General features: G+C 63.9%; 1 protein-coding gene across 8 annotated transcripts in view; it reads right to left on the bottom strand.

Moving 5' to 3' along the window:
• Positions 1-17,728, bottom strand: part of TNS3 (tensin 3) — a 188,445-nt gene that overhangs the window by 118,335 nt on the left and 52,382 nt on the right. For 6 of the 8 annotated variants that reach the window (XM_070059452.1, XM_070059446.1, XM_070059444.1 and 3 more), the window contains one exon: positions 7,672-7,704. The exons of the other annotated variants lie outside the window; for them this stretch is intronic. Coding sequence is in view for 1 of the 6 variants with exons in the window: in XM_070059447.1 (XP_069915548.1) it covers positions 7,672-7,704 (33 nt within the window). In the remaining 5 variants the exon portion in view is untranslated. The remainder of the gene's footprint in view (positions 1-7,671; positions 7,705-17,728) is intronic. 8 annotated transcript variants of the gene reach the window in all.

The following is a 17,728-nucleotide window of genomic DNA, read 5'->3' on the forward strand; positions in this document are numbered from 1 at the left end:
ATAAGCTCATCCTTCAATTTCGCCTTTCACGCACTTTCTGAAGCCTGCTGTAGGGGGCCAGGGTCGTGGAGGAGCAGGTTAGCCCACTGCTGAAGGATGCCTACAGCCCACATCAGCCTGCTGGTTCAAGGCCCAGCCACTCGGCTTCTGACCCAGCTCCCTGCAAATGCACCTGGGAAGGCAGGGGACGATGGTTCAAGTCCGTGAGTCCCTGCCACCCACGTACCTGGCTCACCCTGGCCACTCCAGACACGGGGGAGTGGGCCAGTGGATGGGAGATCTGCCTCTGTCTCCTCTCTGCTGCTCTACCTCTTAAACAAATCAGCAACTTTTTAAAAGCCCATTGTATAGATCACAAAACCGGACTTCCGTCCCACATTACAAAGCCCTGGCCGCCTGCAGGCCCTGACCTGCCACTCAAGCCTGCTCTCCAGGTCAGTGTGCTCCATGGGGACAGGCCTGGGGCTGCCCCGCACCCCACGGGGCCCAGAGAGGATCTGGGTGGGGAGTGTCCCGGAGTACCTTCCTCTAACGGGGAAAGCACCCTGCCCTGACGCCCGTCGCCTGCCCTCGGGGACGCAGCCGCCAGTGTGAGCTGGGCTGCGTGAGGACAAAACGTCCCTTCCCAGACAGCACCTTCTTCACACGCTCAGGGGATGACGGGGACGGGGAGAGGACCAGAGCCATGGAGGCGATGCCCGCGACACACAAACACCCGGGCTGGCCTCCCGCGACCCAGGCACCTGCTTCTCTGCACAGAGCCTTCGTCAGCTGCCAGAGCCCACCAGAGACCACCAAGGGCACCCACGGTTGCCCATGTCCACACTTGAGGCAGGGTAACGAGACCGGGCCTCCACCCAGGCTGACCGCAGGCTCCCTCCCACCCCTCACATCTGCCCTGGGCGGATGCAGATTGGGGGGGTGCGAGTGAGGCGCAGGTTCCTCAAAAGGAAAACCCCTCCCTCTAGCAGGCCAAATGCACTCTGGCCAATTAAACGCCGTGTCAGCAGAGCACTGTCCAGCGCCACTCTGTCACATGCTAACTTCTCACCGGCTCGGGACACTGAAACAAGTGCGTGTCCGCTTTCCACAGCCGCGCTGGTCGGCCCAGTGATGCCGGGTGGCCTCGGCAGTCCCTCCACGTTCAAAGCGTGTGCCTGCCACAGAATCTGCGACATGACGGGGAAGCGGATCGCGCTCCGCCAGGCTTCTCCTGGGCGATGCTGGCGCACAGCCCCCAGACCTGAACCACCTTCATTCGCCCACTCATTCATTCATTCATTCATTCATTCAAAATGCTGCCGACGGCGGGAGCCTGGGAGGGATGCTGCCCGCCGTGCCCTGCGTGCGGAGGGCAGGTCCCCCAGGGGGCCCGGGTGGGTAGGAGCCAGGGCCAAGGGCTCAGCCCCTCCCCTCACTTTAGGATGGGAGTCCGGAGGCCCGGAGAAGAGCGGCACCTCCAAGCACACAGGCGCAGTCCGCGGTCAGGGCGTGGGAATTCAGCACCTCACGGCAGCGACACACCTGGCAGCACAAGTGCCCACGGCAGGTGGGGGTGGGAGGGCAGGTGCAGGCTGCAGCCCAAGGGAGTCTCCAGCCATGGGCCTCGTGTGTCTTTAATCATTAGCCAAGGCTTTGTGCTCGCGGGCTGTAAGCTGACACCAGGTTAATGTGTCCCTGCACCTGCACTGGCCGACAAGGGCTGCACAGTCCCGGGCCTGGCTCCAGGACCCCAGGGGCGAGGCAGTACACACTGCGGGGGCTTCTTCCCTCTCTCCCGAGCTCCTGATGCCGATGAGGGGTCCTCAGAAGGGAGACCTCCTGGCCCTGGCCTCCCACCCAGCACTGGGGAGCCGAAGGCGTGCCCTTTCGTCAGGTGTGGCAAGGGACGATGGCATCAAAGCCCAGCGCTCATCACAGAGCAGCCCACGGTCGGAGAGGAGGGAGCTGACCGCCCACGCGGCCCGTGCTGCAGGGGCCCAGGCCCCGGCCACGGTTCTTGGGGTGTCTGAGGGGCAGCTGAAGAGGCTGGTGGGCAAAGGTCAGAGCCGTTCCCAGAACTGTCTCTGAGACCTGGTCTGGCTCCGACCGGCCGGCTGGCCCAAGCCCTGCCGGCCCAAGAGTCCCTGCAGGGAAAGCAGGAGCCCCTTGCAGGCCTGCGCCCCCTACCTGCCCAGGGAGGAAGGCTCCTGGGACTTCCCGGGGGTCCTGGAGCACTGGCACTCGGCTGTTCCTCATCAGACTCCTCCCGCACACACGCTGCACGGGCATCCTGACCACTGGTCTGCGGCAATGCGGGGCGGGGCCTCCCCGGGGTCTCTCCTCACTGCAGGCTGGTCCTGGTTGCCCATCTCCTGCCTGATGTGGCCACAGCAGCTTCCTCTGTGCTCTGGGGGCAGAGGGAGTTCCAGAAACACCTGGGGAGCCGCTGGCCACGACCGAGAGGTGATGTGCTGGAGGCACCTGGTGTCACCTGGCCCAGGGCTGCCCGTGACCGGCGGCAGGGGCTGAGGTCACCGCGTCTCTGAGAGCTCCCTGCTCCCCTGCCCTCTCCACAAGGTGGACGCATCGCTCCAATCTTCACATGGCCTGGTGTCTCTGGCCGCTCCCCCTCTGCTGAGGGTGCCGGGCGCTGGGTCCGGCCTGCCCAGACCTCATCCCTGTGTGATCCCGGGCAGCCGTGTTCAGAGGCGTGAGACAGGCGTGGTCTCGGAGACGCCACCTCGTTCCCTACACCCACCCTACAGAGGCGTCCTCTGGGCCCACCAGGAGACGGCTACTCGCTGCCAAGTCCGCCTTCTCACCGCATGTCAGCTCCCCACCTGAGAGGCCAGAGGAGAGCGCAGCTCCGGGCCTCCGGGGGCTGTGGGGTTAGCACGGGGAGCCCCGGCCCACCTCCCTCTCCTGACACGCGTGTGTATTTTCATTTCGGAGCTTCGTCTGGCTCATCCCAAAACCACCGTGTGGTTCCCTTGACCTGATGCAGAGCCTGAACTTGGACCTCACGGGCTCTCTGCTCAGCAGTCAGGGGATCTTCCCAGCTCTGTGGCTGACACGGCCCCAGGCCAACGCATTCGAATGCAGACTCCCGATGCGTGCAGGGCCGTGGTGGGCCCGGACGCGTATGTGCGTGCACACATGAGCCTGCAGGTGTTCCTCAGAAGGCAGTGGGGGTAGCTGGGCTTCTGGAGCTTTCCAGAGTAGAGACAACACACAAGCAGGAGGCCAGCAGCCTCCACGCGGTGGCTGCACACACGGGGGACGGGCACACAGGAGGCCCTGAGGGACAGATGTGCACACAGAGCCCCCGCGGGCCAGGGCCACCAGGGAGCAGCCCAGTGTCACCCCAGCTGCCCCAAGACCTCGGCGCTGCCGCCTGGGCCCCACCCGGCACGTGCTGCTGCTCCCCTCACCGTGAACTACAAGGGATGCGGGAAAGCACCTCCTCTTCGTCCCTCGGACCCTCAGGGCCCCCGGGCCCACTGGTGGGCATTCCTTCTGAGACGTCCGACACTGTGCAGACCGCCACGGCGGCTGGAGGCGGGCGCGAGGGGGCAGCGCGGGCTGGGTGCAGGTTTCCGGAACCACGGCGGGCTCCTCCTACAAGATCATTTGTGTGTTTGAGCAACTGCACTGAACAAGGGACGTGTGCACACGCATGCATGCACACACACACCCACACAGGTGTCATTAGGAAAGCCCAGGTGGAGCGCTCCTGAGGTCGCCGTTGGCACAAGGCGCCCATTGTCTGCAATCTGATTAAACACAGGGAAGCGGGGCTGCATCCTGACTCAGCTGTCGGTCAGCCTCTCGGCTGCCGGCGGCGGCGGCAACCTCAATGCCCCAGCGCAGCACCCTGTGTGCGGCGGCGCAGAGGTCACGGCGAGGCGGGACCCAGGCCTCTCTCAAGGGCAACGGCCGCTCTCTGTAAACAGCATGGTGCTTCCATGGAACTGGCGGCACCGGGCCCTGCCCTGGAAAGAGCAGCCGTGAGCCACTGGGAAGGCCGCCCCGGCTGGGCAGCAGGCAGCGCACAAGGCCTTGGATGGGCTCCCGGTCTCCCCTGAGACTGCCGGAACCCGTGGGTGCTTGGCTCCCCTGGGCAGTGCACGAAGCTGAGGATAAGAGAGGAAAGCGATGCCCTGCTCCGGACCCTCAGTGCAAAGCTGCCAGGGCCGCACCGTGAGACGACCCTGCAGACAGCAGCGGCGAGCAGAGGCCCTGCTCCCACCACGGAGCCCCTTCCACCAGCTTCCCGTCCTCGGTCTCCAATCTAGGGGACGCAGGAGCGGACGAGCGCTCTGTATCTGTGCGGTGCCCTCGCTATCCACCAAGAGAACGAGAGGCCAACACAACACAAGCCCCACACTGCAGGGGCTCTCGAATCCACAGAACAGTGCCCAGGCCTCTCCCCGCTCACCGGGGACCTTCTGAGCACCGTGGCCAGTGCCAGGAATTGTACCGTGGTCTCACTCACCTCACCCTGAGGGTGCCCGGGACCAGGTGGCACCACCCCCATCTCACAGGGAACAGGGAGCCCAGAACAGCGAAAGCTCTCAGCTCAGCACTCTCCCACGTCACGCCTGCATGGGGTCCACACTGACCACCGCTACGACGTTACGTGCCTGTGTGCACGTGTGGGGACGTACGTGTACCCCCAGGCACCCACAGCCCCGACTCTGAACATCAGGTACAGCATCAGCTGACAGCAACAACACGCTGTGCCTTTGCACTTCTAGAAGTCCTGGGTGGGCCCCAGCGCCCACAGCAAGAGGCCGGCACTGACCTCCCTCCGTAGCGGCCTCCCCCTGTGCCTGGGGACTGGCAGCCGCCCTGCACCTGCCACGCAGCTGGGGCTCAGGACATGTCCCAGCACTCTGGCGTCCACTTTCCATCATCCCCACCTGCTCTCGCCTCCCTGAAGACAAGGTGCCCGTCAACACCTGTCTTCTGCTCACGGCGGCTCCTGGGAAACTCAGGGCCTGTGCGTGGTCGCCAGCCGAGTCGGCGCTGACACAGGAGCTCTGCCTGTGCACCACCGCACCCTCACATCCCTCTCTCCTGGCCAGATGCGCAGAAGGCGCTGACACCAGGAACCTCAGCAGGGAAACGGCCCCCACGTGAGCAGCCCGGCCAGTGCAGCCCCGCAGGAAAGGCCTCCTCCCTGCCCTGTCTTGTACAGCCCTGGTGGTCAGGAGTGTCCACTATCCCTCTCTTTGTCTCTCTCTCTCTGCCTCTCAGATTAAACAAATAAATGCTTAACCACTATTCCACTCAAATATTCCAAACTCCAAAAGCTCTGAAATCTACACTTATGACCCCAAGCATTTCGGACATGGGCTAGTCAACCTGTGTATGTGTCCACTTTCAGATAAAAACGAAACACGTGGCCGGCGCCGCGGTTCACTAGGCTAATCCTCCGCCTTGCGGCGCCGGCACACTGGGTTCTAGTCCCGGTCGGGGCGCTGGATTCTGTCCAGGTTGCCCCTCTTCCAGGCCAGCTCTCTGCTGTGGTCAGGGAGTGCAGTGGAGGATGGCCCAAGTGCTTGGGCCCTGCACCCCAGGGGAGACCAGGAGAGGCACCTGGCTCCTGCCATCGGATCAGCGTGGTGCACTGGCCGCAGTGCGCCGACCGCGGCGGCCACTGTGGGGTGAACCAATGGCAAAGGAAGACCTTTCTCTCTGTCTCTCTCTCTCACTGTCCACTCTGCCTGTCAAAAAAATAATAATAAAAAACTAAACGCGTAAAAGACATACTCACACACACTCGCGTGATCCAGTGATTACATATGTGATCAATCGTACACACACGTTCACATAACAACCCACGCATGCACGTTCAGGCACCTCTAATCACACAACACACAGACGCAGATTCACAGGCATGTAACAGCTGTATACTCACACACACATGCACACTGGTGTGTGCACACACATACACACACACACACACTCACAGCAACAGGGGCAGCAGCCGGCTCACTCAGGGGCCCTCTGAACAGGAAGCTACGTTCCGATGTGCCAGACACAGGACTTGGCACCCCGAGGCCCCAGGGAGGCAGGGACGAGCCCTCGCCGGCGGTCCCTGTGGCTCCAGGCTGTGGAGGCTGGAGAAGGCCCTGAGGGACTGTGCTGGAGCAGGGGCATGGACACGCACTCCCTGGGGGCTGCTGCCCACGCTCACCCACATGCGTGCCAGCAGCGCCTCTGAGCAGAGGGGAGAGCAGCAGTGGACACTGGGAGAACGGACCTCAGCCAGGGCCCCAGGACGGCTCACAGCCCAGGACCACACGGGCCCGGGGCACGCCAGGGCAATCAGTCACGGAGACAAACCATAGCTGGTCAAAACCAAGTGCCTACAGAGACACACCCCAAGGCCACGCTGGAAGCCCCATGACCCCCACAGCCCCTGCTGGGAGCCCCATGACCCCCGTGGCCCCCTTGGGCACCCCACAACCCCCAAGACCCTGGCTGGGAGCTGCATGGCCCCCATGACCCCAGCTGGAAGCCCCACAACCCCCATGACCCCAGCTGAGAGCCGCACAACACCCACGGCCCCAGCTGGAAGTTCCACGACCCCATGACCCTGGCTGGGAGCCGCACAGCCCCCATGACCCTGGCTCAGGGCCCCACAGCCCCCACAACCCTGACTGGGAGCCCCACAACCCCATGACCCCGGCTGGGAGCCGCACTACTCCCACGGCCCCAGCTGGAAGCTCCACGACCCCATGATCCTGGCTGGGAGCCCCACAGCCCCCACGACCCTGGCTCGGGGCCCCACAGCCCCCACAACCCTGGCTGGGAGCCCCACAGGGAGCAGGGAGCCTAGCAGCCACATGGAAGCAAGGCAGTCGGCCCGACGGCAGCTGGAGCCCTTCCTGAGGGTCCCAGCTCTCGATGCTACAGCGGGAGGAGCAGCAGGTGCACCTGTGTCCGTCCCTACAGGGAGGCTGGACCTGCTCACGCCCCCAGCATCCAGACGCTGCTTCACCTGGCCTCCTGGGGGTCACATCCGATTTGCAGAAAAAGGTTGGAGCCAGCGCTGTGGTGCAAAGGGTTAAGCCTCTACCTGCGAGGCCGGCATCCCGTAGGGGCGCCAGTTCAAGACCCGGCTGCTCCACTGTCGATCCAGCTCCCTGCTATTGCGCCTGGGAAAACAGCAGCAGATGACCCAAGTACTTGGGCCCCTGCACCCATGCAGGAGACCCAGGAGATGATGCTGGCTCCTGGCTTCGGCCTGGCCCAGCCCTGGCTGTTGCAGCCATCCGGGGAGTGAACCAGCAGATGGAGTTCTCTCTCTCTCTCTCTCTCTCTCTCTCTCTCTCTCTGTGTGTGTGTGTGTGTGTGTGTGTGTGTGTGTGGTGTCTTTCCCTGTCTCTCTGTAACCTAGTCTTTCAAATAAATAAGTCTTTAAAATGCACACACACACAGGGCATTTGTCAGAACTGAGTGTTCACCAACCGAGGCACCAGGCTCTCCGCACACCACACGTGACACAGGCGAGGCCCCTGCGCACACTTCTCCCTGAGACCATGTCAGCTCGACCCAGGCCCTGGGGAGTCAGCCCTGAAAACATCCGCGGGGCTCAGGAGGCAGAGCCCGCAGAGGGCCCTGGCTCCTCTCCCTAGGAGACACAGCTCTGAGGGAGGGCGCGGCGGGCGCCCGGCTTACCTGGCGCAGGTGCACACAGCAGGGGGTCACCACCTTAAAGAGAGAAGAAAGCCATGAGCGAGGAGATTCTCAGAGAAGCTTCCACAGCCATAAGGTGGGGCTGACCACACGCTAGGACCCGGGACGTGGAGGGAGCAGAGCACGGGCAAGCGTCCGCTCGCTTCGGGCACCTCTGTCTCGGGAGCCATGCATCTGACACCCAGCAGAGCCGCACCTTCCACTTCACCCCCTCCCCAGGGGGCGGTGGAGGGCTCTGCCCAGGGCTCCTCAAGCTGCCCCCACCCCACACACACCCACTCCCAGGGACCTGCAAAACGGACTGCCCCTTGTAGAACCTTCCACAGGCGGACCTGAACAGAGAGTCTGTCCGTGGCGGTCACGGTTTTCGAGTCCGCACAGGGTTCGGGAGAAAGGAGCGCTGCTCATCAGGGAAGACTCATGACTTGAGGGGGAGAGAAGACGGCAGGAGAGGGTGGGCACCCCAGGGACGACCCAGGGCGGCGGGGGCCTCAGGCCAGGGCCCGTTGGCTGCACCGGGCCTCACAGTGTCCCCGTGTGAGAGCTGCCGGCTGCAGTGGGGTCTCCCCGCAGGGGCTGGTGAGGAGGGGGAGTGAGAGGGAGCTGGCAGGGGCTGGTGAGGAGGGGAGTGGGAGGGGGCTGGCAGGGGCTGGTGAGGAGGGGAGCGGGATGGGGCTGGCAGGGGCTGGTGAGGAGGGGGCTGGCAGGGGCTGGTGAGGAGGGGGCTGGCGGGGGCTGGCAGGGGCTGGTGAGGAGGGGAGCGGGAGGGGCTGGCAGGGGCTGGTGAGGAGGGGAGCGGGAGGGGCTGGCAGGGGCTGGTGAGGAGGGGGCTGGCAGGGGGCTGGCAGGGGCTGGTGAGGAGGGGGCTGGCAGGGGCTGGTGAGGAGGGGGCTGGCGGGGGCTGGCAGGGGCTGGTGAGGAGGGGAGCGGGAGGGGCTGGCAGGGGCTGGTGAGGAGGGGGCGGGGCTGGCGGGGGCTGTTAAGGAGGGGGCTGGCAGGGGCTGGTGAGGAGGGGGCTGGCGGGGGCTGGCAGGGGCTGGTGAGGAGGGGAGCGGGAGGGGCTGGCAGGGGCTGGTGAGGAGGGGGCTGGCAGGGGCTGGTGAGGAGGGGGCTGGCAGGGGCTGGCGGGGGCTGGTGAGGAGGGGGCTGGCAGGGGCTGGCAGGGGCTGGTGAGGAGGGGGCTGGCAGGGGCTGGCAGGGGCTGGTGAGGAGGGGGCTGGCAGGGGCTGGCACCGAGCACGGAGCCCAGCAAGTGGAACCGGCTGCCCTCCTGCTCCTGCAACAGGACCCGCGCCCCAGGGGCCGCCCGGCTCCCTGACTTCCTCCTGCTCCGCCGCCCCCAGCCCCCCCATCCTCCAGGGGATTTTCGAGAACCTGCTGAGGAAGGAGAAACCCCAGGGGCTCAGTGTCCCTGTGGTTGGCCGTAGTGGGGGCCACTGCCCATCTGACTCAGTCCAGTTCCTCAAGGAATCCATGACACACGGTCATCCCTCGTCTGGGACAGGCCGTGACCTCACCAGGACACTGACTCACACTCGTCTGGGGTGGGGCTCCCCGCCCAAGACCCCGCCCACACACACAGCGGCCAGCGGGCAGGATGCCTCTTTTCCACTCGTGTGTCCTGAGCCCCACACGTGCACGTCCAGCTCTGAGCAAACTAGCACGAAGCCAGACAGCCAGACACTAACACACGGGGACTGGCAGCACAGGAGGGAGGTAGGGACGGAACCTCGGGGTGTGGGAGGCAGCAGCCAGGGAGGCCCCACGGGACACGAACTTCACCGACCACGCACACGGATCCTGGGCCTCACCACACACGCGACACGCGAGCCCCTGCCCGTGAACACCACTGTCGGGGCTGCACACGGCTACGACTCCACCTCCAGGGCATTCTGGGAAAGGCGAGGCTGACAGCCAAGAGGTCAGAGAGACCGAGGGCCGGCTGGGGGATTTCCAGGACGGTGGAGCCCTTGGCCACACCACGATGGCACACACATGTCCCCGGCCTCTGTGCAAATCCCCAGAGCGCGCAGCCCCCACAGTGAGCTCCCATGCAGACCAAGGGCTGGCTCCCAAGGGCAGGGCGGCCAGCGCCAAGGCTCACAAGGCTAATCCTCCGCCTGCGGCACCGGCACCCCGGGTTCTAGTCCCGGTCGGGGTGCCAGATTCTGTCCCGGTTGCCCCTCTTCCAGGCCAGCTCTCTGCTGTGTCCCAGGAGTGCATGGAGGATGGCCCAAGTGCTTGGGCCCTGCACCCCATGGGAGACCAGGAGAAACACCTGGCTCCTGGCTTTGGATCGGCGCGGTGCGCCGGCTGCAGTGGCCACAGCGGCCATTGGAGGGTGAACCAATGGAAAAGGAAGACCTTTCTCTCTGTCTCTCTCTCTCACTGACACGTGAGGAGCAGGCACAGGCCTGCCTCTCCCCAACTCTGAAGGCTCCTGAAGTGCTGTCTGTTCACTTTGCTGAGTGCGTCGCCTGGAACGCTGTGCCTGCTGAGAGAGTCAACGCAAGAGCAGACGCAGCAGCGGAACCTGGAGTTTGGAAGCAGCAGCCGCAAGGAGTCAGCCCGGAAGGTAGGGGCGTCCCCTGCACACCTGCAGCCACACAGGACCCAGCCCTGAAGCCAGGGGCGTCCCCTGCACCCCTGCAGCCACAAGGAGTCAGCCCGGAAGGTAGGGGCGTCCCCTGCACCCCTGCAGCCACACAGGACCCAGCCCTGAAGGTAGGGGCATCCCCCGCACCCCTGCAGCCACACAGGACCCAGCCCTGAAGCCAGGGGCATCCCCCGCACCCCTGTAGCCACAAGGAGTCAGCCCTGAAGCCAGGGGCGTCCCCTGCACCCCTGCAGCCACACAGGACCCAGCCCTGAAGGTAGGGGTGTCCCCTGCACCCCTGCAGCCACAAGGAGTCAGCCCGGAAGGTAGGGGCATCCCCTGCACCCCTGCAGCCACACAGGACCCAGCCCTGAAGGTAGGGGTGTCCCCTGCACCCCTGCAGCCACAAGGAGTCGGCCCTGAAGGTAGGGGCATCCCCTGCACGCCCGCGGCCACACAGGACCCAGCCCTGAAGCCAGGTACATCCCCTGCATGCCTGCAGCCACACAGGAGTAATTACTGGGCATGTGGAGCCAGGGGAACTGACCCAGCTGCCCTCACTGCACCCTGAAATCGGAGGCCTGCTTTCACCCAGCACCGTCTGCCAGGACACACTGGTCATCACACACAAAGCAAACCAGCCCACATGTACGCAGCGGCTGAGGGCCCAACTGCACAAACCACACAGCCTTCAGGAACATGAGTGGGTGTGGCAGCCTGAGCAGCTCCCTGGGCCGGCAGGGCCACTGGGACGCGGCAGCGCTCCATGCTCACTGGCACCCGGCTGAGCCAGAGCCTCTCCGGGGAGGACCCACCGCGGCCCCACTGCAGAAGTGCAACACACTGGCGCCGCAAAGGCATCCCCCAGGCGACGGGGTGGCCCCACAGGCAAGGAGCCCCCTGCCGAGGGACAGAAACGCAGGTTTCTACCAAGAAGGCAAACGTGAGCTTGAGCAAAAACAATGACCAGGTGGCCGCCTTGGGCTCTGACTCCTCGGGCTTCCAGACCAGGCCCGGCCTGGAGTCGGACGACCACTCGGTCTTCTTCCCTCCCCTGGAACATGGAAGGCCACTGGCCACTCTCAGAACTGGGGGTCCAGGCTGCTGTCAAGGAGCAAATGGGGATGCAGCTGCCACGTGCCCCCCACCCCCACCCCAGCTGCACCTGCTGCACACCTGGGCAGGGGACAGGGGGTTGCCGCACACATGGCTCCCAGGGCAGGGCGGCACCACAGTCACAGGCGCCCATGCCGCACTGGCCTCACTGGCCTGCCCACGTCAGGGAGAGGCATCACATGAGGAGGAGGAGCTGGTGACCAAGCCGGGGTGGCCTCCAGGGTGGGAGGGCCGGGGGTGGCCAAACGCACACTCTTGGACCCTTTCTCCTGACACCAGGATACCCGGTGGGCCTGGGCCCTTCCTCTCTCCCTCTCTCTTTCTCTCTCTCTCTCTCTTTAGAGAAATGCAGAGAAAGCGGTCTTCCAACCTCTGGTTCACTCCCCAAATGGCCACATCGGCCAGGACTGAGCCAGGCCAAAACCAGGAGCTTCCCCCAGGTATCTCATGTGGGCGCAGAGGTCCAAGCACTTGGGCCAATTTCCGCTGCTTCCCCTGGCCATTAGCTGGGAGCTGGATCAGAAGTGGAGCAGCTGGGACTTGAACCAGCATCCATGTGGGGCGCCGGCACCGCAGGAGGCGACTTTGTCAGTTATGCCACAGTGCTGGCCCCGGTCCTTTCTCCAGATGCCGAGACACATGCAGGCCTGCGTCCTCTCCGGGGTCCTCCATGCCCTCAGCACGGGGAGGTGGTGGCTTCAGCAGCTGGGCTCTCAGCTGCCCGTCCCAGCTCACAGAGCTGGAGACCAAGGTGCTGCAGGGTTTGGGGACAGCCCAGCATGGCTGTGTCACCCATGATGCCCTGCGGATGCTCCAGCCCCGTTCTCTGGCGAGCCGGCCACTTGAGGACCCTCACAGGAGAGCAAGTTCATCTCCCATAGGAGCTGCCACCTGCTGGCCACAAGGTGCCCCCTTGGGAGTCAGGGCAGCTGCAGAAAACCCAGGAAGGGGTGGCGTGCCACAGGCCGGGAACGCAGCCCCAGGCACCGCAGGACGGCCCCCCCGGAAGGCTCAGGCCTGAGAGGCCTGCGTGAGAACCACTTCATGGCCGGCTCCTGGCTCCGTTCGTTACCACGGACGACCACAAACAAACAGAGCCTGGCCCGGCCCACACCTGCTTACGTGGACACCTAGGGCCTGCCAGTATCGATAAGCTCATCTCGGGGCAACAGGGCAACAGGGCAACAGGACGGTGGGGCAGTGGCGTGGTGGCCTAGACCCAGCCCTGCTGTGCCCCTGGGGGTGTGTGTGAAGACCCGGGGTGCCCTGTGCGGATGTGGAGGGCTATGACGGAAACTGTGGGTCTGTGCAAGTATGTGCATGAGGACCATCTGTGTGTTCCCACCCGAGGCACATCTGTGTCCAGGAGAGCGTGTCCATGCATGTCTGCGTCAGAGCATGTTTGTCCACATGAGTGTGTGTCTGTGCCCAGGTATCCACGTGAGTGTGTCCACGGATTTCTATATCAGAGCACATTTGTGTGTCCACGTGCCAGCATCCATGTGTCTGTGTGTGTGTGTGTGTCCGTGTGACTGTGCCCATGTATCCACATGAGTGTGCCCATGTGTATCTATATAAGAGCATGTTCCTGTGCCCATGTAACAGTATTCATGTGTCTATGTGTGTCTGTGTGACTGTGTCCATGTATCTATGTAAGAGTGTGTCCATGGACTGTGTCCATGTGAGAATGTTCATGTGTGTCAAAGCATGAATGTCCATGTGTCTGCGTGTCTGTGACCATGTGATTATGTCCACGTGTGTCCATGTCTGTATGTCCATGAGGTTGTGTCCGCGTCAGAGCACGTGTGTGTGTCCATGTGAGCATGTGTCCACGTGCGTCTGTGTCAGAACATCTGTGTGTGTCTGTGTTTGGGAATGTAACAGTGTCCATGTGTGTCCATGTCCATGTGACTGTGTGTCCATGTAAGATGTCCCCTGTGTGTCTAAGTGAGAACGTGTCCACGTGTGTCTGTATCTATGTGAGAACATGTCTGCCTCTGTCAGCGGGTCTGTGTGGGAGTGTCTATGTCTATGTACATGTCTCTGTGCATCTGCATGTTCCTATGTATCCATGTGTGTGCCAGTGGGTTACATGTGTCAATGCATCTGTGTGTATCTGTGTGCCCATGTGTGTGCCAGTGTGCTAGGTGGTGTGTCCATGTATGTGACTGGAGTGTTCTGTGGATCTGTGTGTCCACATGTGTGTTCATGTATGTGCACACACACACAAGCTCAGCCTGCAGCTCCATCCCTGGGCTCAGAAGCCAGGAAGCGCATCGGCCTTAGAGACGGTTCACCCTCAGTGGCCCGCCCCGTGTAGATGAAGGCCAGGGCCAGGGTGCCCACCTCTCGGGTGGGGCCTGAGCACGCACTCCCGACACCCCTGCCTCTCCTGCGGCAGGGAGGGACGAGCCAGCTGCCCGTGCGTTCAGACACCGCTTTCCTGATGAAGAAACTCAGCCATTCAACCGCTCCTCGGACAACACCAAGACAGAGAGGTTTCCCCAGCCACATGCCTCCCTGACCGACGGAACAAAGGCCATCTGGTCAGCGGGGGTGGGGGGTTCTGCCCCAGGTCACCTGGACACTCTGGAGGGAGGGGGGTTCTGTCCCAGGTCACCTGGACACTCTAGAGGGAGGGGGGTTCTGTCCCAGCTCACCTGGACACTCTAGAGGGAGGGGGGTTCTGTCCCAGGTCACCTGGACACTCGAGGGAGGGGGGTTCTGTCCCAGCTCACCTGGACACTTGAGGGAGGAGGGTTCTGTCCCAGCTCACCTGGACACTCGAGGGAGGGGGTTCTGTCCCAGGTCACCTGGACACTCGAGGGAGGGGGGGGTTCTGCCCCAGGTCACCTGGACACTCGAGGGGGGGGGTTCTGTCCCAGCTCACCTGGACACTCAAGGGAGGAGGGTTCTGTCCCAGCTCACCTGGACACTCGAGGGAGGGGGGTTCTGTCCCAGGTCACCTGGACACTCGAGGGAGGGGGGGGTTCTGTCCCAGCTCACCTGGACACTCAAGGGAGGAGGGTTCTGTCCCAGCTCACCTGGACACTCGAGGGGGGGGGGTTGTGTCCCAGCTCACCTGGACACTCGAGGGAGGGGGGGTTCTGCCCCAGGTCACCTGGACACTCGAGGGAGGAGGGTTCTGTCCCAGGTCACCTGGACACTCTGGAGGGAGGGGGTTCTGCCCCAGGTCACCTGGACACTCGAGGGAGGGGGGGTTCTGTCCCAGGTCACCTGGACACTCTGGAGGGAGAGGGGTTCTTCCCCAGGTCACCTGGACACTCTGGAGGGAGGGGGGTTCTGCCCCAGGTCACCTGGACACTCTGGAGGGAGGGGGGTTCTGTCCCAGGTCACCTGGACACTCTGGAGGGAGGGGGGGTTCTGCCCCAGGTCACCTGGACACTCTGGAGGGAGGGGGGTTCTGTCCCAGGTCACCTGGACACTCTGGAGGGAGGGGGGTTCTGTCCCAGGTCACCTGGACACTCTGGAGGGAGGGGGGGTTCTGTCCCAGGTCACCTGGACACTCTGGAGGGAGGGGGGGTTCTGTCCCAGGTCACCTGGACACTCTGGAGGGAGGGGGGTTCTGTCCCAGGTCACCTGGACACTCTGGAGGGAGGGGGATTCTGTCTCAGGTCACCTGAACACTCTGGAGGGAGGGGGGTTCTGTCCCAGGTCACCTGGACAGCCTGGGGGGGGTTCTGTCCCAGGATGTGGAGTGTGTGGGCACCCCTGCCCCCCCACAGGCTGGGCTGGCTCTTGCTCAGGATGATATCGGTTCAAAACCAGTGACAACAGTGATGAAAATGCAACCAGTCAGTGCTGTGGCATAGCGGGTACGACCAACGCCTGCAGTACTGGCATCCCATATGGGCTGCTCCACTTCCGATCCAGCTCTCTGCTAAGGGCCTGGGAAAGCAGTAGAAGGTGGCCTAAGTCCTTGGGCCCCTGCACCTGTGTGGGAGACTCAGAGGAAGCTCCTGGCTTTGGATCGGTGCAGCTCTGGCCAGTTAAGGAGTGAACCAACGGATGGAAGACCTCTCTCTCTCTCTCTCTCTCTCTCTCTCTCTCTCTCTGCCTCTCCTTCTCTCTGTGTAACTCTGACTTGCAAATAAATAAATAAACCTTTTAAAAAAAGAAAGAAAATGCATCCAATACACACACAGAGGATTCCAACAAATCCAGGGACCCCCAGCAGGTGGCAGGGAGGGGAAGTGCAGCCTCAGGCGCAGGTCCCACTGTCCCACAGCCACACGGGGCCTGGGCTGGGGGCAGCTGGAGCCCTAGCGTCACTGCACGAGGTGGAGGTGGCAGCTCGCCTTCGCTTTCTCTTGATGGACACGACTCCTCCAGAGGCCACGGGGACACCTCTGTCTGCAAAGTCCCCAGACCCGCCCCAGTCGCTGGGCTGGGGGAAGTATGCACGAAGCCCACGCAAGCTCAGGCACGGTCCGGCCATGGTGCCCGTCCCTGCACGGCCACAGTCTGGAGGGTGGTGGGAGGGGCCTTTCCACAGGGCGTTCCGTGGACTCTCACCACTTTCACTTCCACTCACCAACAGGACAGCACCCACGGCAGGACCGGGAGAAGGAAAAGCCCTGAGCTGCCCTGTGACCACGAGCACCATTCATGACCGGCGGGGAGGGGCAGGCTCCAAGACGCCGGGAGTGCCACAAGAGGCGCCCGTCTGCGTGGACGTCGGAATCAGCTCTGGCCGTCCGCCCACGTGGCTCCAAGCCCGCCCACATGGCTCCAAGCCCGCTCACGGTCCCAAGGCCAAGGTGTCGGCAGGCTGAATTCTCCCTGCATCCTCACCCGGCCGCCCCCTGTGTGCCTGTGTCCTCAGCGCCGCCCCCTGCTGTCTCCTTGTCCTCGGGATCCGTGTCCTACTTCCTCTTCTGAGCACACAGTCGCTCGGGATCAGAGCCCCCTGGTGACCTGGTATTACCTGTGTTACCTGTTAAAACAGCCTGCTCCCGGTACAGCCCGTCCTGAGGTTGAAGGGTGAGGGGGAATGTGGGGAGACGGCGACAGCTCAGCCCTGACACCTGCAAGCAAATGTCTGCAGGATCGCTGACCACGTGGAACATTCCGGAACACCAGCACAGCTGGGTCCTCCAGGTGGCCCCGGAGGGCTGCAGATGTGAGGAAGGCAGTGAGCCTCCTCTAAGTGGCACAGCCAATTACCTCCCTGCTTGGGACATCCGCATGCCACATCAGAGCACCCATCCAGGCCCGGCACCCTGGGAGGCAGCAGGTGAAGGCCAAGGGCTCGGGTCCCTGCCACCCACGTGGGAGATCCGGACGGAGCCGCCAGCCCCTGGCGTGGGCCAGGCCCAGCCCCAGCTGCTGCAGGCATCTGGGGAGTGAACCAGACAATGGAGATCCTTTCTCTGCGTCACTCTGCCTTTCAAACAGACACACACACACATACCAACAAAACGCCTGCTGCTAAAATGGGCCAGAGGGTGGGGGTCGGGCTCTCTCCTCACCACCAACAAAGGGTCCACGCGGAGCACACAGCACGGAGCACAGACACCGACTCCGGCCGTGCCCCCGCGCCCCGCTGTCAGGCCTGACCCAGCCGCACTCCTCCAGCAGCTCGGCCGGCGCACTCGGCATGGAAGCCCAGCCGGGCCTGCCCTGATTCCCATGAGAACCCCCACCACCAGCCAGGGGCGTGCAAGGACGCGGCCGAGCAGCAGGGGGGAGGTCCCGCCTGTGTTTCTCCTCAAGCGGAAGGGCAGGCTGGGGGCAGAGCCGCGAGAGCAGATGAGCGGCCGCCCCCGGGCTCTCGGCTCTCAGCCTGGCTGCTCGCCTCCCGCTTCCTCTCCCGGCCCCGCGCTGTGATTCCAGCACACGCCAGGAAGAGACAAGACAGGGCCCCGCACCCCCGCATTCCTCGGGTTGTGCCCCAACTCAACTCCCCTCCCTCGACGGAGGCCCAGGGCCCACGAGGGAGGCCTGGCTCTCCCGTGGCTCCAGGCAGATATGTGGGGGCTTCAAGGGAACACAGGAGAACAGATCAGCACCACCCACACCGCATCACGAGCCAACCGCAAGGCCAGCGCCGGACAAGGCCTGTGATTCCCCGGGTCTCGGATGCCCCCGGGGACCCCTGCCCACTGCTTCCACCCAGCCAGGGACCTGCACGTGCTCAGTAACAGGCACACATCCCTGCGGCCTGGCCAGCTCGCCAGCCTGGGCCCGCAGATCCGTGGTGGCCAGACACCCGCTGCCCAGCGGAGGAGGCTGAGCCCCATGGAGGGACAGGCGCTGACCCGGAGCCCCAGCCCCTCGGGCCGGCCCTTCCCACTCTGCTCTGTC

Source organism: Oryctolagus cuniculus, chromosome 16 (assembly GCF_964237555.1).
Source record: "Oryctolagus cuniculus chromosome 16, mOryCun1.1, whole genome shotgun sequence".
NCBI classification, from domain to species: domain Eukaryota; kingdom Metazoa; phylum Chordata; class Mammalia; order Lagomorpha; family Leporidae; genus Oryctolagus; species Oryctolagus cuniculus.